Below are 23,420 nucleotides of genomic sequence, written 5' to 3' on the forward strand. Positions count from 1 at the left end.
GTGGAGCTGTCTGACGGGAAATGACGTCGGAAGCAGAGAGAAAGAACCAGAGAGGGAGAAGCTGAGCTCGAAGTGAGAGCGGCGGGGAGAGGTCAGAGGTCAGCGGGGGACCGCAGGGGGAAAAGGTCAGGGGTCAGCGCAGGACCGGAGGCCTAGCAGGTGAGAGGCGGGCAGGGAATGGCGGGAGATATTCGGGGTGCACCAGGCTGTGTGTATATGTGTGTACAGGGGACATGGAGCTCCTCCCCCTCTGTCTATACACTGTATGGCTGCACTGTGTGTACAGGGGCTCTGCTCCTTCATGAGGGGACACTTGTCACTAGCAGCCATGACAGCTGTGTCTTCTCCCCACCCTGCTCTTCCCTCAGACCATAATGTCCTCCCTATGAGGCGGTGAAGACTGATCCTGTCTGCACTGACAGGGGCGGACATTGTTTTGGTGTTGAGAGATTGTATCACGTGATGACAGTGTGATTTGACCTCTGACCCCCTGGCCACACCCCCTTGGCAGCTGTCAGTCCTTCACCTGCTGTCAGTCCTTCATCTGCCGGTCTCCTCTCTCTCATTCTCTGCCGTTTCTATTCAATGGTCGTCACCAGGATCTACAATAAAAATGTCGCAACGTGGTGGAAACGGTTTCACCTGACCGGACGTAGGTCAAGAGGGCGACTCCTCCATGTAATTCTACTGCAAATGAGCCAAAAACAGAAGCGGTGTTCCCCGCCATTGCTCCACTCTGCTGCCTGTGTCCAGCACTGGTCTCCAAGCCTCCTGTCTGATGTCACATGAGGGAAGAGTAAGGCTACGTTCACATTTGCGTTCTGCCGGGCTGCGTCGGGTGCAGCCGCGGCGACGCATGCGTCATGCGCCCCTATATTTAACATGGGGGCGCATGGACATGCGTTGCATTGCGTTTTGTGACGCATGCGTCTTTTTTGGTGCACGCGTCAGAGCGCAGAGGACGCAGCAAGTTGCATTTTTTTTGCGTCCAAAATCATGCCAAAAAAGGACGCATGCGTCACAAAACAATGCGTTTTGGTTTGCGTTGTGAGTTGCGTCGCCGACGCAGCACCGCACAACGCAAATGTGAACGTATCCTTAATGGGAACACCGGCGCGGGACATTCATGGAAATGCAGCGGGTGCCCATTACTAATCTTAAAGGGTTAGTCCCAAAATAGCAAGTTATCCCCTATGCATGTAAGGTGGGGGATGGGGGGTCTGGACCCTGGAAGCTGCGTTCTGCAGAGCTTGGTCTTGAATGGAGCGGAGCAATGCACGTGCTCAGCCTTCCCATTCTCAGCGTCACTGGAAGTCCCAGTTGTGAAGCCCAAGATATCCCCTATCCATAGAAAAACATAAGTTGCTATTTTGAAAATAACCCTTTAAATATATAATAGACCCTTTTTATTGGGGGATCATTTTTTTATATAAATTACAGGGATTGTCCAGGAGTTTAAGAAATTAACATATAAGAAATTAACAAAAACTCAGGAAACGCATGTCTTGGTCACATTTTATTTTATTACTAGACAATCTCATAATAATAATAAAATAATAATAATCTTTTATTTTTATATAGCGCTAACATATTCCGCAGCGCTTTACAGGTTGCACACATTAGATTAGTAGATCAGGTTGCACACAGGTTGCACACACACATCGCTGTCCCTGTTGGGGCTCACAATCTACATTCCCTATCTGTATGTCTTTGGAATGTGGGAGGAAACCGGAGAATCCGGAGGAAACCCACGCAAACACAGATAACATACAAACTCATTGCAGATGCTGTCCAAGGTGGGATTAGAACCCAGGACTCCAGCGCTGCGAGGTTGCTGTGCTAACCACTGAGCCACCGTGCTGCCATATAGTCTTACATCTATTAAAGGGAACCTGGCGCATTGTATATGCAGTGTCTGTGGGCAGCACATTATAGAGGAGGAGAAGCTGAGCAGAAGGATATATGGCTTTGTGGGAAATAATTCAGTATAAGGGCACATTCAGACCTCCATACAAATCTGTCTGAGATCGGATCGCAATGCACGGACTGGCCGCAGGTCTCTTGACCCGAGCGTGACAGCATCATGCATTTCCATGAAACTGTCGCACTCAGATTGGGAGGCTTGCAGCCAATCCGATCTCCGGCCGAGTTGTATGAACGTCTGAATGCGCCCTAACTCGTAGTTTATTCATTGAAATCCCTGGTGATTATAGGTTTGTGAGTCCAGTGGATGGTCCTACTCAGTTATTGACAGCTGTCTCCATGCACAGTCATTCAGGGAAGACGGTCAGTCACGAATAGCACCGCCCACTGGACTCATGTATAGAAACATCAGGGATGTCAATAATTAAAATGCAAATTTCACTGAAACTTTTCCCACAAAGTTGTAGATCATCCTGCTCTTTAACTATGGGCCTGAAGGTCTGAAGCCATTACGTATTCTGTACCTTTTTGCTTGCGGTCAATGAACAGACCCTTTTTTTGTTTGCATCTAGTGATTTGTACAAACGACCCGACCATAAGCGTGCAACATTTACTCCACCAAATACACAGGGAATTGTGTTCACTCAAAGCCCGATGAATTCACATTTTATATTATGTGTATGGACAGCTTAAAGGAGGCAAGGTGCTGCCAGTGATGTCTGGCAGCGGTTCATTTGTGCTTTCTCTGCAGAACTTGAATGTGCTTATTTGTGGGCAAGTCAGGAGGAATAGATGTGTGACACTTCTGGTGCCACTTGTGCCAGAAAAAGCGCACTCACCGTTCCATGAAATAGTCCTTTCTTCCATATCAGTGGACGTAAAGTGGGAAGCAGGGAGCGTGGAGGACGACGGCACTTCTTGTGCCACTGTATTATGCCCTAGGAGCATTGCCTGGAAAATGCCTTCATTGTGCAGCATTTGATGGGAGCTGCCATGGCTTGTTTATTTCTGTATAATATGTAGAATAAACTGTGACTGAATTAAATGGAAGGTACATATCCTAGAGATGCCATATTACAGATTTGGCATATGGCTGTGTACATGGTGCTAAATGACTTTTACCACGCACTTGAATGATGAGAAAAAATATATCCCAAGGGTCGGTCAGTTCCTTTAAAATGATTATAGGTATCAGCTTATTAGAACATAATAATCTGCTTGTGAGAGAGAGACTTCTTGTAGTTGAAGTACTATTTTTATCACCTTGGATGTATCAGTGCTGTATTAGGGGATGAGACTACTGGAAGCATCGAGAGAAGTTGCAGCCGCCTCTCCATTCTAGTGGGGCATTTCAGAGCCTCATTCTTGGAATTGGTGGGGGTCCCAGTGGTCAGACCCCCACGATTTGCAAGTTAGCACCTACTCTTTAGATTTTGGTGATAACTAGTAATGAGTAAATATACTCAGATAAGGTGTTATCCATGCTCGTGTACTAACCGAGTGACTTCGGCGTGCTCGAATAATATGTTCGAGACCCCATAGCTGCATATCTCGCGGCTGTTCAAGCACCGCAACAAGTGCAGGGATTTCCTGTTTGTTAGTTAATCCCTGCATGTGTTGCGGCTGTCGAGCAGCCATGGGGACTCGAACATATTATTCGAGCACGCTGAAGTCACTGGGAATCTGAAAATGAATGGAGGTGCGCGTGCCTCATTCATAGCTATTTCGGACAGCCCCGTGGACAATCATTGGAGTGAAGGTCGACCTCGCACACCTCCATTTTTTTTCAAGATGTGGATTTCCAGAGCCCCAATCATAGCTGCCGGATTCGTAGGGATCAGTAAGTTACCCCTTATCGTTATATATCCTTAGCATGCTGTACAATCTTTAAAACTCATTCAGTGAATGGACAGAGTGCCGATACCTCTACTATCACAGTGGAGAACTGGTTGGCCAGCTATGGATATGTTATGACCCCCTCAATGGTCATCATACAGTTCTCATATTTTAGCAAAGCTGCCTGTAAAAGTGGAGACGTACATTCAAGGGAGCCTAAAGCTAAAATTTCAGCCATGACAATATTGGGTGTTTGTGGCTCCACATTACCTGCACAATCCTGTTATGAGTGAGACCCTGGGGACAGGGGAACAAACAACCGCAAATTGGGACGACTATTTAAGCACACATCTACTTTAGCAGTGATATAGCAGCTTGGCCACTTAGCCGGGTAGTAATAATTTTTGTCCCTAAGACACAGTATTTTCTTTTTTTTTTTTCTTTTAGGTCCAAGAGCCAATATGGAGACTGAGAGTGAGCAGAACTCTACTTCCACTAATGGGAGTACAGCATCCAGCGCCAGCTCCCGTCCTCAGATATCACAGATGTCTCTCTATGAACGCCAGGCAGTCCAGGTATGTGCCACAAGCAGCTCGGTGCGATTCTATAGGCACCATTTAGATGTCTGCCATCTATATCTGGTCATTGCATGCTTCATGAGCAGAAATTGTCCCTTCAAATGTCTATTGAGCAGCATTTGATTTCTGGCACTTGCTGCGTTCACGTCTTGGCATTATTACAGATTAACCAGAGTGCATTACAGGATCCTGCCTGGGCCCCGATAACTCTTTATGTGTGCGAGGTTCAAGGTCTGTGTGTGAGCACTAATACAATATTATTTTTTTCGCAGGCTCTGCAGGCTTTACATAGACAACCGAACGCAGCGCAGTACTTCCACCAGCTGATGTTGCAGCAGCAGCTGAGTAATGCGCAGCTACATAGTCTTGCAGCAGTTCAGCAGGTAAGTGATCTTCTCATATAGCAATAATTTTTTACACATTTGCTCATTTCAATTTATAAAAATACACTTTTTAAATATTGTCCAGATTTGTTTATAGATATAAAGTATTGGGAGACCTACAGATGATTTTATGACTTATGTAAATCCATAGAGATTAATATGCAGCTAGAACAGCTTCCACTCTTTTGTGAAGGCTTTCTGTAAGATTTTGGAGGGGGTCTGTGGGATGTTTGCCCATTCATCCAGGACAGTATTGGTAAGATGATGTTTTAGGAGAGGGTCGATCTCATAATCTCTTTTCTAGTTCATCTCAAAAATGTTGGATGGAGTTGAGATCGGGGCTCCGTGGAGCCGATCACGTTCTTCAACATCACACCCTCCCCAATCATGAGCCTGATTCATCAAAGCTTTCACTCCTGAGTTCTGGCGAAAAAACTTTGAAAACATGGAAAATTTAGGCACAACTCGGAGTTGTTGTTAAATTTAGCAACTTTTGGCATCTTCACACCAGTTTCTCCCCGCTCTTTTGAAATGGGTGGTGGTGGTACAGGGGAGCGATGCTACAGCTCGTCTAATTTATGATGAGCTGTGGCTTTTCTTACACCAGAAATCTCACTCCAGTACCTGCCTGCAGTGAGAGTTTTGTCGTACCACATGGAGGTGCACACACACTCGTCAGACAATTCAGATTCATGAAGAGGCGTTCATGAATCAGGAGCATCTGACTCCAGCATGCCCCTTAATCAAGACTGGCGTGAACTATTCCGGTCTTGATGAGTCAAGTCCTGTGTCTTTAAGGACCTGTGCTTTGGTCATAGTTATGAGGAGCGGAAAAGGGTCTCCCCCCAAATTGTTCCCACAAAGTTGGAAGCTACAATTGTCCAAAATGTCCTGCTATGCTGCAGCTTTAAGATTTCCCGTCATTGGATCTAAAGGGCCGAGGCCGACCCCTGAAAATGAAGCCCATAGCGTTTTCCCTCCTCCACAAAACTATTTATATCTGCACAATGCAGTCAGGTGGGTAATGGTCTCCTGGCATTTGCCAAACCCAGACTCGTCCATCAGATGCCAGATAGAGAAGCGCGAGATGTCACTGCACAGAAAACATTTCCACCACTGCAGATTCCAGTGGCGGTAGCTTTACACCACACCATCCGCGCTTGGTATGGTGCTTTGTGGTGTAAGGCTTGTATGCAGCGTTTCGGGCACTCATGCCATAAAGCTTTCAGTGCATTGTTTGTGCTGATGTTAATACCAGATGAGGTTTGGACTCTGCAGTTATTGAGACAGCAGGGCATCGGTGATTTTTCTGCCCTCTGCTTTTTGGTGACCCCCGATCTATAACTTTCCGTGGTCTCTACTTTGTAGCTGAGTTGCTGCGGTTCCTGAACACTTTTCAATAATATTCCTCACAGGTGATAGAGGAATATTGAGGAGGAATTAATGTTTTTTCCTTCTTATGTGACTTGTTACACTGTTAGCTCTTATTAGAGGACCAGACTGGTATAGGTGCGCTTTTCATACTGGTATAGGTGCGCCATATGTTTTGGTAAAGGCAGGCGACATGTCACACCTGAGGCTATGGGACTGAATGAAATGATGAACAGGTGTGTTCCAATACTTCCCTACGTATTTCCATGTGCATGGTCCAACCTGTCACTTCTGACAATTGTCTTTATCTGGGGACAATTGACTATTTTGTACTTACCATAGTGATTCTTGTCAGATGATCAAGTAAACCTGTATTATCCTGTGACCTTCAACTTTTCTTATATTGCCACTACAGGCAACGATCGCTGCCACCCGCCAGGCCGCCTCTCCTAACACCGTCTCCAATCAGCAGACGAGCACCACGCAAGGATCGGTAAGTAGTAACTATTGGCTGTGGATCTGCATTTTATAGAGGTCAGCCATGAGTTCACTTTCCTGGTTTCCCCAGCAGGTGAATCTGTCCACCAGCTCATCAGCCCAGCTCCTAAGTCGTGCCCAGAACGTCACTGCACCCAGTGCTACAACACTCACTCAGTCAGTTTTGCTCAGCAATGCCAGCTCGCCACCTCTCAGCCAGTCACAGACGCAAATGTACCTCCGGGTAAGTAAGACAATCAATTCAGTGCAAGGACTTCATCGCTGGGGGATAACCGCTGCAAAATATCCTAAAATTGAGCGTTACATCGTTAGCAGGCCTCTGCTCTGCCTCACAGTGAGGACGGGACAGGCTTCTAACATTCATTAATGGCTTTACAGACTTCTTGAAAGTCCCTTTTTTATTCTTGTCTTGTGTTTTTAGAGAGAAATGAGTTCTCATTTTCACTCATTTTAAATTTTCTATCGGCAGCAGCCGCAGCTTGGTAATCTTCTACAAGTCAATCGATCTCTGAATCGAGGTGTCCCTCTGAACTCCCAGCTTATTCTCATGCCCAATGGCTCTGTGGCTACAGTACAGCAGGAAGTGGCATCCCCCCAGAACCAAGGCATGCATCAAGACTCCGACCAGGTAAACCAGAAAATCTTATCATTATATTGCGACAGATCAGATATTTACCCCCCTTCTTGACGTGCGATGTGCATGTCTGTCACACGTCTGGTGTGGGTACATGGAGTGAGCTGCGGCCTCTGATTGCAGCTAGCCATGGCAGCTGGGGACCTACTGAAAGCCTCCCCCATTGTTGCCATCTTTGTACTCCCATGATACCCAACCTCATTCATTTCTACTATATACTGCAGCACGGAAGTATTGCTCTCTATAGAAGAAGTGATCAAATAAGTTATCACAAGTTTATGTCCCCTGCAGATGGAGCTGAAAGGTGAATGAAAATTGTTGAAAAAAAAATATTAACATTTAACAGAGTGTTCCAGTTTTGGAAAACCCCTTGTTCCTAGCTGCAGTTTGTTTAAAGGGAATGAGTCTCTCAGCTGCTCCCGGTGTCTGTTATTGCCTGCAGTGCTGATGTCATGTCCACGGCGCTGCAGCCAACCAGTGAGCTCAGCGGCTTAGGCTGTCAACTCCGGAAAAACCTGTTAGTGTGATGTCAGCGCTGCAGACAATAACAGACAAGGAGAGCAGCAGGGACTCGGCTCTGGATCCGGGGAAAATGAGTAAAGCACAATTTGTTTCTCTAAAATAAACTGACACCTGGGGAGAGTGGTTTTCTAAATGTGGAAAACCTCTTTAAATCTCCCTCCTTGTCCTTTTTTTTTGCCCCCCAAATAAAAAATAAATAAAATTACAAAAATATTCAGTATCCCCTTGTTGTTAAAGTCCGATCTATGAAAATATAAAATAACCCGATATGAAAATGCTGTACAGAGTACAAAAAACTCAAAGCCAGAATTACAATTTTTTTTTCCAACGCCCATCCCCAAAAATTAAAGGAAAAAGCAATCAAAGCCTCATCTGTATTCCAAAATGGTACCAATAAAAATGTCAGCTCACCACATAATGCAAGCCATTTGCTCAATTAATAAAAAAAAAATCTTAGAAAATGATGGTTAAATATGTATTATTTTTTTTTTTTAAGCAAAGTCTTGGATTATTATTTTTTTTGCCAACTAGAAGTTTGGTATTATTGTAATCGTGCTGACCTGGAACATCATATTGACAAGTGATTTCTCCTACATTATGAAAGCAGTAAAAAGGAAACCCCAAATAAACAGTTTTTAAATTGCATTTTATTTTGTTCCTTTTTTTTAATGTTTTATAGTACATTATATGATAAATTGAATGATGTAATTTAAAACTATTAACTTGTCCAGCAAAAGTCAAGCCTTTCTACAGCTACTTAGACTCTAAATTTACAAAAAAAAAAATTATATCTTTTGGAAGAAAGGTAGAAATCCCCCATCCCCACCTGATAACTCAGAATTGAAAAATTTGCCTACTCATCAAGAAGTTCATAGTTTGGGTGTTTTCCTTCCTCACCCTCTGTGACAGACATAAATAAAAGATAACTGAAAGACCATATGGTCCAACATAGAGCTTCACACGACTGCGAGTGTAAAGGGGCTGCAATCCTCAGACCCTGTGTGATTTTACAGAACCAATCTTCAATCACCATAGGGATTTCTGGTTATAACTCACTGTTCCCCTATATATATTAATGACTGAATTGGACAAAGTTGCAATTTTTTTTTTTTTTGTATTTAGGTTCAGAACTTGGCTGTTCGAGGTCAGCAGACTGCTCAACCCACGTCCACGGCTGCAGGGCCTACCATTGCTCATGCTGCGCCTCCACTGTCCAAACAAGCCACTCACCCAATGCCCTCTTCTTCCGCACCTTCACAACTGCCGTCTTCTCCAGTACAACAGACTATGAAGAATCCGATGGGCCCAGCAGGGGGCACTGTGAGTCAGGGGAGTCAGACAGAAGCGGAGGGGAGAAAAGCAGAAGGAGAGGCTGTGCAGCAAAGTGTCGGGATCAACTTGACCAGAGCTGCCACGCCAGCGCCCAACCAGACTCTTATAAGCTCTGGTGAGTTGAAATAGAAATCTTGGTATTGCCGAAAATATTCCCCGATCCTTACCCTTTTAGTAAAGTTTGATTGAATACTTTTTTTTAAATGAATTTGTGCCTTTTTAAAAGTTTCATATTCATGAATAGACCAAAAAACTCAGGAAACCCCAAACAGAATGGCAAACATAAAAAAAGACAAAATGATGGAAAAAAGACTTAACAAAAAATGAAGATTAAAAAAGAACCCGCCGCGAAAAACACCAAGAACTATACAAAAAAAGAGCAAATGCAATGATGAATCTGGCCCTATATTTATTTTCTTTCTCGCTTCATTGGGGGACACAGGTGACCATGGGTGTATGCTGCTGTCGCTAGGAGGCTGACACTATGCAAATAAAGAAAAGTAACTCCTCCCCGGCAGTATACGCCCTCCGACAGGCACCAGGCAGCTCAGTTTTTGCTTAGTGTCTGTAAGAGGCGGATCTGGATCTAACACCAGACCCGCATTTCTTTTTCTTTCAGAGATTGTGTGTGTTTATTAATCTTTTTCCCTTTCGTTTCAGATACACTTCTGGGGATTACAGGGTGCAGTTCTTCTCACCCTGATTCCCCGCATTAAGCGACAGAGAGAGCAGTGTGGTATCACCCACATTGCACTATCTTGGATCCGCTGGGCAGGACTTTTTCATGTCACCCTGGGGTGCTCATGTTTACTTTCGGTGGCCAGTCCTTGCCTTTTTTCCCCCCTCATCCCTCTCCTCGGAGTGGGCTGAGAGGAAGACGGTGGTCACCTGCTGTGACCTCCCCCCTTTTAAGGGGTTGATGCCGTCTTCTGCGCCGGTTGATATAGCGCGGGAAGGAGGACCACATCTCCCAGGACCCTTTCTGCCATCAAGGGATCCTGATGCGTCCCTCATCTTCAGGTAGGAAGATCTTCAAGCAACAGCAGCCCCTGTTCCTGCATCGTTGCAATCTCCATGCAGGAGCACTTAACCTTATTATCCAACAGCACTCGCCGCTGCACGGACGCTCCGTTACTGGGCTAGAGGGTTCAGGGGCCATCGGGCCATCGGGCGCCTATTTCCTCGTGCGCTTTTTCCACCATATTCCTTTCCGGCAAGTCTCTGCCCCGGGAGTCCGCGCCCCTTCTCCTTCCTCGTCCCCAGCTCTGGGCAACCTCGCTTGCAGCCCAGAGCTGGTATTGGCCGCGCTCCGGCGGGCCACACACCCCTTTTCCCTGCCGGTCTATCGGGCGATTGGTTTCTCTTCAGCAGCCACACCCCACTGTCTGGCGCGTTCTCTGCACGAGCAGACGCTCGCAGCCTGCGCTTTCCCGGCCAGCTGCCTCCTGTGCATCGCGTACTCTGGAATACCTCTCCATAGTTGGGGACACAGATGAGTGCACTCCCCCGGAGTGGGCTGTTGCAATGTCTGTCAGTCTCCGACCTGACTAAAGTGTCTCAGTCCCTGGTTCAGGTACTAGAACGTATTCCACTGCTGACTACTGCCACCAGTGCCACGAACGCTTCTCACAGCGATTCGCTCGCACCTGTCCAAGACCCTCACAGGGCAGACTTGAGAAAAGAACCATAAAGCGTTTTCTGTCTAGTTCTTCCACTTCTTTGGATCCAACTGCGTCAGCCGGAATACCGCTCTCTACCCGTTCCCCCCCCCTCTTCGCAGGCGGACTTCTGGTCAGATGTATCCTCTGTCGGATTCTGACTCAGATGAAGATCAGACTTCCGCAATGCAGGATATGATTGACAGCCTTATCTCAGCCATTATTCAAACGCTTGAGCTTAAGGAGGAAGAGGCAGCTTCTCAGGACATCTCAGTTTCTTTCAAATGGATGAAGCGTCCTTCTAGAGTTTTTCCCAATCATAAGGAATTTGATAACACTACGTCTAGACACTGGGAACACCCTGGTAAACGTTTTCCAGGGAGGAAACGTTTACATATTTTATACCCGTTTGCTGCAGACCTTGTTAGCATATGGTCCGAATCTCCTGAGGTAGATCCACCTGTGTCTAGATTATCCTCCCAGATAGTGCTGTCTATTCCTGACGTGGCATCACTAAAGGACCCCACGGACAGACAAATTGAGGCTGTAACCAAATCAGCTTTTGAAGCTTCTGGTACCTCTCTGCCCCAATTTCGCCTCTACCTGGGTGGTGAAAGCGGTGTCAGCCTGGGCCAAAACCCTACGTAGAGGCATTGTAGCTTCGGCTCCCGCACAAAAGCTAGCGGATTTAGCAGATCAGATTTCACTGGCTGGAAAGTACCTTCTGAATGCTTCTCTGGATGTGGCTGCTTGCTCTGCAAAAGCAAACAGCAATATTGTCGCCATTCGCTGTGTCCTCTGGCTGAAGGCGTGGAACGCAGATCCCGCTTCCAAAAAATCCCTCAGGTTTGCCTTTCCAGGGATCCAGGCTCTTTGGAGTGCAGCTAGACCAAATGATCTCGGACGGGCGGTAAGAGCACTTCTCTTCCGCAATCTAAGCCTAGGCGTCCCTTCAATAGAAAGGGACCCCATTCTTTTCGCCCCTTTCGCTCCTTCGCCTCCTCAGGTGGTGCCTCTCAGCATGACCGGTCTTCCACTCAAAGGGACCGAAGGAAGCCATCTTTCAGGCCTACCCCTCACTGGAGAGCTAAAGGCCACTCCTCTTCCAGTTCTCGCGACCACAGATTTTCTTCCAAATGACGGGTCACCCCCACCTGCAAATCTTTCCAGGGTGGGAGGCAGGCTTCTTCTGTTCACAGAGCCTTGGTTATCGGTGGTCGACGACGCCTGGATCAGGGAGATTGTCACATCAGGTTACAAAATAGAATTTTCGTCGCCCCCCAGGAAAAAAGTTTTTTCCTCTCCCGCCCACCCAAACAGCCCTCCCAGGTCCCAGGGCTTTTTTCAGGCGGTCGATTCCCTTCTCGCCTTAGAGGTAATCGTCCCTGGACTTTCCAACCAGCGTTTTCCGGCTTTTACTCAAATCTATTTGTAATTCCGAAAAAAGACGTCTCTCTTCGCCTGATTTTGGACCTCAAATGGTTGAACCGCCAACTCCGGATTTGGCACTTCAAGATGGAGTCCTTGCTCTCGGTGATCACCTCCATGGAACCGGGAGAATTTCTGTGCTCTGTGGATATTTGGGATGCATATCTTCACATTCACGTATCTTCACATTCCGATTTGTGTTCAGCATCAGAGGTTCCTTCGTCTCACGATCCAGGACCAACATTTCCAATTCACAGCCCTTCCTTTCGGCTTGGCGTCCGCCCCCAGAGTCTTTACGAAGGTAATGGCGGCGGTCTTGGCCATCCTTCGGTCGAAGGGGATTACGAGAATCCCCTATCTCGACGATCTCCTTGTAAAGTGTCCGTCTCGCCGCGACTGCAGTCACAGTCTCCAGATCACTCTGGACACGTTAACCCGCCTTGGTTGGATAATCAAAAAACAAAGGTCCACCTTGATTCCGACCCAGCGTCTAGCATTCCTGGGCATGGAATTCGACACCATTCAAGCTCAGGTCTTCCTCCCAAGGAAGAAATTCTCTCTTCGGAAGGGCATCAAAGCCCTAAGGCGTCCTACCCCTCTACCTCTACGGCTCGGCATGGAAGCGGTCCCTTATTCTCTGTTCCACTCTCGCCCTCTCCAGCTGGCCCTTCTGTCAGTTTGGGACAGGAATCCGCTCTCCTTAGACCACCCAGTTCGCCTCCCTCTCCATGTGAAACAGTCTCTCACTTGGTGGACGCTATCCACTTCCAGTCTGCGCGGGAGATCATTTCTCCCCCTCCACTGGCAGGTCGTCACCACCGATGCCAGTCTCCATGGGTGGGGTGCGGTCTTACTCCACCTCACAGCCCACCGGCGCTGGACTGCTCAGGAGGCACGCCTCCCGATCAATCTCTTGGAAATCAGGGCTATTTTTCTAGCCCTCCTCCGCTGGCAGCCCCTCCTCTCGGGAAAACCAGTCCGCATTCAGTCAGACAACGCCACAGCTGTGGCTTAAATAAACCATCAGGGAGGGACTCGCAACAAGCAGGTCATATGGAGGTGGCAAAAAATTCTGCGGTGGGCAGAGAACCACGTTCCCTTCATATCAGCTGTCCACATCCCAGGGTGGACAATTAGGAAGCCGACTTTCTCAGCCGTCAGGGGCTCATGTCAGGCGAGTGGGCTCTTCTCCCCGCTTTCTTCAACCACATTTGCCAAAGGTGGGGCGTGCCGGACGGCGACCTAATAGCCTCCCGAGCAAACCATAAGGTTCCCCAGTACTTATCCAGATCCCGGGATCCGAGGGCCGTCGGCTGCGACCCTTTCGTTATCTTGTGGGCCCAGTTTCAGATGCTTTACCTGTTCCCACCTCTTCCCTTACTTCCAAGGGGCGTAAAGAAGATAAAGTCAGAGGGGGTTCCCGCTCTCTTAGTAGCTCCAGATTGGTCCCACAGGGCCTGGTATGCGGAGCTAGTGATCATGTTATCGAACGTACCTTGGAGGCTCCCAGACCGTCCGTATCTTCTATCGCAGGGCCCCCTCTTCCACCCGAGTTCTTGGTCTCTAAATTTAATGGTATGGCCGTTGAGGCCGTTATCCTGAAGGACACAGGTTTTTTCTCAACGTGTCATACAAACCATGATAAGAGCACGTTAATGGGTCAGGTTTCTGCCTTGTCAATTCTCTTTCAAAGAGACGTTGCTTCTCTCCCCCAGATGAGAACCTTCCTTCAGGGGGATGCTCATGTTGCACCTCCTTAATATCCTACGGTCGTTCCTTGGGACCTCAACCTTGTGCTCGGCGCCCTCCAGTGTATGCCTTTTGAACCGATTCGGGACATCTCTTTTTCGCTTCTTTCCTGGAAAGCTTTTTTGGTTGCCATCCCCTCGATCAGGAGACTTTCCGAGTTGGCGCGTTGTCCTGTCGTTCTCCCTTTCTGGTCCTTCATCAGGACAAAGTTGTCCTTCGACCTGCCCCTTCTTTTCTGCCAAAGGTGGTTTCGGCTTTTCACATCAATGAAGACTTCGTGCTTCCTTCTTTGTGCCCTTCCCCAGTTCATCCTTTGGAGAAGTCTCTCCACAATTTGGATGTGGTCAGGGCTATCCGAGTGTACCTTGCCAGAACTGCTCCTTTTGGTCAGTTCGACCCTCTGTTTGTCGTCTCGGAAGGTCGTCAGAAGGGGCTCCCCGCCTCTAAGTCCACAATTGCTCAGTGGATCCGTTCGGCGGTCCCGGAGGCATACCGTGTTCAAGACAAACAGCCTCCCCTGGGGGTGAGGGCTCACTCTACCCAGGCTGTGGGAGCTTCTTGGGCAGTTCGTCACCAAGCTACGGCCTCGCAGGTTTGCAAGGCCGCAACTTGGTCGTCCATCCACACTTTTGTGAAATTCTACAAGGTGCACACTCTTCTGCGGATGCAGGCCTGGGTAGGAAGATACTGCAGGCAGCGGTTTCGCACAGGCCGACCTAGTTCTCTATTCTTATTATCCCGCCCTGGGGACTGCTTTTGGACGTCCCATGGTTACCTGTGTCCCCCAATGAAGCGAGAAAGAAAGAGGGATTTTTGGTTCTTACCGTAAAATCTTTCTTGGAGCCTTCATTGGGGGACACAGCACCCTCCCTCTGTTGTACCATATTGGCCAACGTGCCGTTGTTGTGGGTTGGTACATAGGTTGAGTTCTTTATACTTGTTCCTACTACTGCTTTTGCACCAACTGAGTTGCCTGGTGCCTGTCGTAGGGTGTATACTGCCGGGGAGGAGTTACTTCTTCTTTATTTGCATAGTGTCAGCCTCCTAGTGACAGCAGCATACACTCATGGTTACCTGTGTCCCCTAATGAAGGCTCCAAGAAAGAGATTTTACGGTAGGAACCAAAAATCCCTCTTTTTTTCTATTACCAATTTAATTCAGTTGTATTTGCACAACATGAAAGTAATACGTATTTTTAAGAAATTGACTGCTGATTATTTAATTTTTTATGCTCCATTTTTCCACTATTTTACTACTTTCTTATCCATTTGAAATCCAACACTTATTCCATATCTATCTATTTTGTTCTTCCCATTTTTCATTGTCTCTCCATCAGCTACTTACACTCATATTCAGCCTCATTCAGTCCTACAACAGAAGCAGGTGGTATTCCAGCAGCAGATCGCCATCCACCAGCACCGTCAGTCCCAGCTCGTCCATGCTTCTGCCCATCTACAGCTGGCACAGCAGCAGCCGCAGGCCACCTCTCAGCAAGGCTTGCAGGCAGCTCCTGCACAACAGACGCTGGTCGTACAACCTATGCTGCAGAGTCCCGAGGCGACTCTGCCAACTAAAGCCCCAGTGCCCATTCAACCCAAACAACCAGGCAAAGGGATTCCACCTTTAAATCTACAAGGACATCTGGCATCCAAACCTACACAAAGTGCTAGACCGCTTCCTACACCCCCTCCTAACCAACCTCACATTCCTGTTCAACTCGTGGGTGCAAGACAGCAGGGTCCTGCTCAAGCTATGGCTCTCGGCGCTCCCCAGGTTCCATCACAGGGGTCTTCCTTAACACAGATCACACTGCCTCCGTCTCCTGCCCCGGTTCCCAGTGCAGTGTCAGGTACTATGCAGGAAGCCCAAGCTGCCTTTTATGGAGTTCTGCAGGTGAGTCTTGGTTGGAATGAATATCCTATGATCCGTTTTTGTTTTTTTTTTCTTTTAATTTTAAATATCTTTACATTGGTTTCATAGAACAAGATGTCTGGAGCTGCAAAGAGAAAGTCAGAGGAAGACCGAGAAGAATCGCCAACACTACCTGTAAAAGCATCGCCCCCAGCAGATGCACCACCTGCAGTGGAGGAGAGCAGCACTCCAGCTGGTGGGTGGATATCACTGCTCATAGTCCTATCCTGTTTTCCGGAGTCTGTACACCATTGTTCTGTAACTTTTATTTTTTGCTAATTCCAATTGTTATTTCCGTGTTCTGGGAATGATTTATAATTTTTTTTAAAATTTTATTTGCAACCCACAGATAAGTCTGAGGCTGCCTCTCAAGTCTCCCCAGCGCTCGCTGTGTCTGCTCCTCCTTGCACTCCCACGCTCTCTGTCACTTCTCGTCAGCACAGTGATACCAAGCCCCCACAAGCCATTGTGAAGCCGCAGATCCTGACTCATATTATAGAAGGCTTTGTCATCCAGGAGGGAGCTGAACCCTTTCCTGTAAGCACCATTACAAGTGACCACAAATGAAATTATTGCTTATTGTTTCCTAAGTTACTGTTGCTCCTTCTAGGTTGGCAGTCCTCAGATACCAAAGGACCCAGAAAAGACCCCCGTAGCGGTTACTGCTCTGCCTCCAGTAGAGAGTCTGCTCCCTCATCCTCCATTAGATCAGACTTTTAGCGGTATGTCTCTTTCTCTTCTTAGTGGGCAGTTGTTCACATATAATATCTTGCACGCTTTGTACTAACCCAAGGCGGCCTTGTCCTTTATTGAGCGGTTACCGAACGGTAATATCATTGGAGGAGTTATTGCTCAGTCATCACATAGTAAAGGATGCAGCAACGAGTTCTCGCAATAACACATGCAATGTTGCAAAATTCACAGCAAGGGAGGTCATGGATTATTGTGGAATCCCACATTGACTTGAGCTAGAAGTGGGGTGAGGGGCATTAGGAACATTTCTGGTCACTCTTATCATTTATCTACATAGAACTTATCATCAAGTCTGTTGGCTGCCCACTGATTTCTTATATGAAAAGTGCAGCCCCAGACTGGTGGTAGTTCCTCTTAGTCCGGTATTGATTGTTAACACTACGAGGGAATTTATCTATCTTGGTGTGCTGTACACCAGTCTTAATCCAGAGTCTGCTGGGATAGGATGCACCAAATTCATAAAGAGGCAGATGAATTTGGTGCATATTTCTGCTGCCCGTGCTCCATGAACAGGAGCACAGTCCTGCTATAATTCACCCCACTTATGTTGTGTAAATTAGTGTGTATCTCATGGGCCGCACTAGGACTCACCTTATACACAAATTAAAACCACTTTTCCTATGGTGACGCAAACCAAAAACATACTAAAAGTTGCAGCATTTTTCTGCAACTTCGAATGGCGCAAAGATTTGCGACTGTTTAACTCCAGTTTACTGGCAGTAAAGGACTTAATGAATCGGCACCTAAATCTTTACTCCACCAGTGTCCCACTGGCGGTACTGTAATATTTGTACTCATCTGAAATTATCGCCATCTGATTTAAAGGAAAATTTATCTTTGAAACTATTTTTGTTCATCTTTTTAGATTCTGGAAACCCGAAAATGATGAAGTGTGAGTATTGTGGGAAGGTCACCTCAGCAAATCAATTCCGCGGCTCAAAGAGGTTCTGCTCTTTAACCTGTGCCAAAAGGTAAATCTGAAAGCATAAGTACTGGATTTCTACGTGAATTTCATCACAAATTGGGCAATATTAAAGGAGTTGGTTAATCAGGATCACCACTCTTCTACCTGTAGCCCTGCAGAAGGTCAGCTCATTGCCATGAACTGGGCTGTTGTCTCTCCTGGAAAATTTTTTTCTTTTTTTCAATACAAGAATATGTAACACTCTATAGTTTTGATCAGAGCAAAGATGCAAATGCTTCACTTCAGCTTCATTCATTGTCTATGGGACTGCTGGAGAACACAGAGTCCATTGCTTGGCCATTTCTGGTGGTCCCATAAACAATGGAGCGGTGGTATGCATATGTAGCTCTGCATTGGTCAAGATGATGCTGTGCAGAGCCGCAGTCCAGATAGGGGATAATATACTAAGTTTGGAATAACTCTTTAACTTTTTTTTTCTTTTTTTCCCGTGAGAGGAGGATTATAAAGAATCCATTAGTATTAGTATTTCTACATATAAGTATGTTTCTCTGTTAGATATAATGTAAGCTGCAGTCACCAATTACGTCTTAAAAGGAAGAAGCTAAACCAGCTCCAAGAAGCAGGAGGGGTGAGAGTACGCAGACGTGGCCCACGGAGGAACAGCTCTGAGATCGCACGAGCCAAGATCCAGGGGAAGAGAATGCGGGTAACTGAGGTGCATGGAGCTTGATTCTCCTCTCATCATAGATATACCATCAATGCTACATCAATAGTACAAAATGTTTAAAAGATCCCATAGCAATGTACAAGATGTGAATATATTGCCTTTTTTAGTACCTACGGGAAGAGAGGCAGAACAGGTTTCCTGTGATATCCCAGCACCAGGCACTCAGCACCAAGCTCCTTTATATTGATTTTTGTGTAAAGTCCTAAGAGCTATTTAAATAGTCAAACATTAATCTCCCATCCTTCATTGATTCATAGTAAAGGCTCCAAAAGTCAACGCTGCCCATATTAATTATTATTATTTGTTATTATATCGCCATTTTATTCCATGGCGATTTGCATGTGAGGAGGGGTATACATAATAAAAACGAGTACAATAATCTTAAACAATACAAGTCACGACTGGTACAGGAGGAGAGAGGACCCTGCCCTACAAGAGTAATCATCCCCTTTGCCTGTATAACAGTAAAGTGGCTGGAGCATCTTAACTTTTACATTTTGACAAGTGTTTAAAGGGGTGTTCTCAGCTTTTGTGTTCAGGAGTGCACCGCTCCCTGCCTCCGAGCTTTCTGTGTGCCAGGGAGCAATACGCTCCTGATGATTGACAGTATAGACCCTCTGTATGGTCTGTTCCAAACTGCTCGCTTTCCCATGCTGCAATCAGAGGCAGTTTTCCTGTGCAGTGTGGAAGAAGTGCAAAGGCATCCAGTGATTCGGAGCAGCGCTTGCAAGTTCAGACTCTTCGCCAAGGAGACTGGCACCTATGATAAATCTTAAGCAGTAAACTGTAGCATTAAAGATCCCTCCATTCTTGAGAACAGAGGACTTCTAATAAGAGCTAGTGTTAATTGTTTTTACCAGAACTTTGCAATTTTATGCTTTTAACAAGATGTGTCAACCACTGTCAGGTCTGTGACATTCAACGATCAGACAATTTGTGGCCCATTTTAGGCCTTTTTTATATATTGCAGATGTGGTCTTTCCATCACGGAAGGATTTTCTCTTTCACAGTTCCTTTTCCGGTGTTCTTACTGATAACCACTTACATATGGAACTAGTAATTGTGCATTTAACAATACAATCAATGCACCAACAATGCCTATCGGAAAACTGAGCCCTTAGTTCATAGGTCACTTGCCCTGATGTTTTTAATGCATTGATTAAGGATTGCTGAGCTAGAGTATAGAGAGAAAACGACTTTCCTGTGCAGGATTCTGATTCCTAACGATTACCCCTTTCTTCCAGGAGGACTCCAGCCGTGGATCTGATAACTCCAGCTATGAAGAAACATTCTCTCCAACGTCTCCAGCACCACCGTCCTGCAGAACCCCACAGCGGGAGAGAGACGGCAGCACTCCAACGAGCGGACCCTCAAATTCTGAGCTGCTGGGTATTAATCCAGTGTTTCTGTCAAGCAATCCCAGTCGCTGGAGTGTGGAGGAAGTGTACGAGTTTATTTCTTCTCTGCAAGGTAATGTGGACATGACGCTCTTCTTCATGATGTCTGTGCGTTGTGGTTGATGGTAAAAACAAACAGGCGGATGACAAGCTGATAGTAAAAACAGACACAATGACGCACAACGCTGATGACACCAGTACTGTGTTTTTCACAGAAGTGTTTAAACACGGACGTGTGAATGAGCCCTAATAATCTTTGGCATCTTTTACTGTATACTGTTAAGTATAGAGAGCTGTCTACTTCCTAGCAGAAGGCGCCTGAAGAACAAACATGTCACTTCTTTTAATGGCTTCAGATTTTCTGAACCCTGAAGTGGTTAAAAGACGCGGCGTTAGACAGACCATGTTCCCAGTAATGTTGTTTTGACATTGCTGTACATTATGTTCATTTCATGGAGGGCTTTTTCAGGTGGTTTCCAAGTAGAATTCACATGAAACCGACATGGTGTGCAGCTTTAAGAATAGATTTTTAATGAACGCCCCTCTTACATCCTAGTGAGGCATAACGATCATGTGTGATCATTTCTTCAATTTTTCTTCCCATCATTAAAAATAAAAATTGTTAAATCTTCTATTAACATTTACCTAATTTTATCCATTGCATTCATTTTTTTCCCCCTTATCAACAGGTTGCCAAGACTTAGCGGAAGATTTCCGATCTCAAGAGATAGATGGGCAGGCTCTGCTGCTCCTGAAAGAAGAGCATCTTATGAGCGCCCTAAACATTAAACTGGGACCTGCATTGAAAATCTGCGCCAAAATCAACCTGTTAAAAGAAACTTAATTCTTCATGTTATCCCTACTAAGCACAAGGAGGTGGAGACAATGACTGAGGACTCCCCAGGGCTAATTGAAAAAGCGTAGGGAAGACTTAAGGAAAAAAAAAAATTGGGCTATCAGCTGTCTTTACAACTGGCCCCATTTCTTAAAAAAATAACAAAAGATAAAGAAAAAACGTTCCTACACTCGCGCCACAAGCTCTTCTTTTACCATCTCTACATTATTACTCTCCATATATATCTCTATCTTCTACATGTCTGTATCTGGTCATTCAGGTACTGTGCCTAGGAAGGGGGAGCTAAAGGCAGGCCAAGCCTCGCGCCGATCGATTACTGACAGTCGAGAACATTAATGGGTTCCAGATTTGGTGGAGAGAGGCAGAAGACATTGATCTACGTAGCAAAAATCTGTAGGTGAGATACAGATAAAGGCTTTGTAAATATACTGGTCTATACAGGTACGGGGGTCTCTATATTGTCGAATCATATGCACACATTTCTACATGGACCTGAATGTATATAACGAGATCCCCCTGATCACTCTTACTGTAGAGACCGGTATTTCTGACATGTCCACACTGTTTCCTCCGTGTGCCTCTCATTAGTGTACGCTGGTCTATTGCACATATATGCAATGGTTTAATATGTTGGATATTTTTAGTCTAATACGTTGCTGCAGCATGCAATACTGCCTATTGATTCCCTTAGTCAGTGAAGGCGGACCACTGCTGCACCCTGTAATGTTACAGCGTCCTCCATTACCACCATTGCCCCCTCTCCTGTGTGCACGAGCATCCCCTTGTGTGGGATCTGAGCCTTAATAAGAGTAGTTTTCATCTCATTCCAGTACAGATGGATCTGCTGTGCACGAATGCCTCATTCAGTGCTCGGTAACTTCGCACCGTAGCCTACATGTGGTGGAAGCGGCCAATTATTGGATCAATGTTCCCTATCTCCGTTGAACAAATATTTCATCTGAGCAAAAATGGAAAAAAAAAAAATCCCTAACCTCATCCCAAATCTATTTCCTTGGGTTATGGCTTTGATTTTCTAAATGACTACAAATGAAGGTCTGATTGTATTATGTTTTTTAATGATCAAAGTGACAGGTTCCAGCAGAGGGATGTGATTGGGGTTGTATGAGATAAGGGAAAAAAAATTAAAAAGTGTATTTTTAATTTTTTTTATTTTTCCAGAAAGAGGTCTGCTATTGCCAATCGGCATCTCTGAGCTAAAATCCGTGAAACACAGTTCATGGATTATAGCAGCGCTGTTTAGGCCGTGTTCACACCTCCGGTTGTTCTGTTTTTTAGGAACACAAATAGAATAACATCAAAAAAGGATCTGTTGCGTTGCTGATGGAAACCGGGACAAATTAAGAGTCCCACTGACTAGTCTGGGGTCCGTCTGAGCTCCATGATTTTTAGAACAGAAGAGAAAGTAGAACTTTTTCTTTACAGAATGGAACCCAGTTAGACCCATAATGATCAATGGGGACCCTCTTTTTGTGATCAGCTATACATCTGAACTGGTTTTTTTTTTAAGATTGTGACATAAAGGGTTTGTGCTGACATATAATCAACCATCGGTTGTGGAGAGAGTATACAGTGTATTCACAGCAGACATTGTGCACAGGTCGTAATAGGGTCTAGACATTGGCCGATGGATGGTTGGTTGGGTTCTAGCATTGGCGCCTCTCCACACCTGATAAGTGGGGGGAGGTTGGATCTGTAATATATCTAACAGAGGAAAACCTTAGTTTGCTGAATGGGTCCTGATGGCCCGCTGTTGAGGCTTCTTGGTTGCCATATGCCTGGAGAACCCTTAAAGTTTCTGGATCATAGAATCCAGAGATGTTAACTATATGGTTGGCACAATGAACCTAACTCGGGCAAACAAATCAATCTCACATATGCCTTGATTTTGATTGGAACAAAAAATAAGTGGTGGCCTCCACCGTGTAGGTGACTGGTAAGACAAGATACACTAAAAAGCACAGCACACGATCATCCTGTCTGTAGTCCAGACAAACCTCAGCCGCTAGCCCGGAATCCATGTTTGTAAGGTTCCCTTTTTTGCTTAACCTCATGGTTTTGTGACCTTCCTTGCAGTAATGGCTTTCTTGCTTTCCCCTATTTGTATTTTCTTTTAATATTATTTTTTTTGTATTCTAACATATATGAATATATATTTTATGTAGGTTTTTATGTAAGAGCTGTATGTGGAGTGTCACCGATCATAGGACGCTGTGACTGTTGACCAGGTGATGTAGCGATTACAACAGCGGGTGGGAGGGAATTGGAATGTGTTCCCTATTTTTTTTTTTTTGTTTGTTTGTTTGTTTTGTTACATTTTGTCAGCACTTGAAGACAATGAAATAAAAGAATCATTGCTTTGGATCTTTTCAATGATGTCAAGTCAATGGTTTCTGCTACTGATCCAAACATAATGTCTGTGTAGGAGACATCACAGCAGATAGTCAGTCGCTAGTGATGAGCGAACGTGCTCGGTTGTGTGTTGCGGCTGTCGAACAGCCACGAGATATGCAGCCGGGCTGACTTCAGCATGCTTTTCGAACACGCCGAAAACACTCGTTTAGCACCCGAGCATTCTTGGATAACACCTTATCCGAGCACGCTCGCTCATCACTAAGTGTCACCACTCACTAGCTCAGAGACAACTGAAAATATGAGAGCGCCTACGGAGGGAAAAACTGGTGGAATTACAAGGTCCAGAATTAATTTTATTCCACATATACAAACATGGCTTGTTCTGAAATAAGGGTATGCTGAAGGCTTTCCAGTGTTTCTTTTTAAGGTGATATGCAACATTTTCTTGTCTGAGGGTCAGATTGAATCAACCCTAAAAGCCGCCATAAAACACAGGAATATTACCATATCAAACATATACAGTTATATGAAAAAGTTTGGGCACCCCTATAAATCTTAAGCTTAAT

General features: G+C 45.7%; 1 protein-coding gene across 5 annotated transcripts; it reads left to right on the forward strand.

Annotated features, from left to right (window-relative positions):
* Window positions 1-12: 12 nt before the first annotated feature.
* PHC1 (polyhomeotic homolog 1) lies at window positions 13-22,872 on the forward strand. Of its 5 annotated transcripts, none has more exons than XM_069753842.1 (15): window positions 13-159; window positions 4,207-4,334; window positions 4,610-4,720; window positions 6,507-6,584; window positions 6,660-6,812; window positions 7,059-7,217; window positions 8,868-9,192; window positions 15,249-15,805; window positions 15,893-16,019; window positions 16,173-16,360; window positions 16,434-16,545; window positions 17,442-17,547; window positions 18,057-18,216; window positions 19,473-19,698; window positions 20,315-22,872. In XM_069753842.1, exons 2-15 carry the CDS (start codon window positions 4,221-4,223, stop codon window positions 20,467-20,469), a joined length of 2,571 nt encoding a protein of 856 aa, XP_069609943.1. In that variant the 5' UTR covers window positions 13-159; window positions 4,207-4,220; the 3' UTR covers window positions 20,470-22,872. The 5 variants fall into 5 exon arrangements, with proteins under 5 accessions (XP_069609943.1, XP_069609945.1, XP_069609946.1 ...); XM_069753844.1 differs by having other exon boundaries at window positions 18,057-18,207; XM_069753845.1 differs by having other exon boundaries at window positions 18,096-18,216.
* The last annotated feature ends 548 nt before the right edge of the window (window positions 22,873-23,420 follow it).

The sequence above is a fragment of the Ranitomeya imitator genome, chromosome 2 (genome assembly GCF_032444005.1).
Source record: "Ranitomeya imitator isolate aRanImi1 chromosome 2, aRanImi1.pri, whole genome shotgun sequence".
NCBI lineage: Eukaryota > Metazoa > Chordata > Amphibia > Anura > Dendrobatidae > Ranitomeya > Ranitomeya imitator.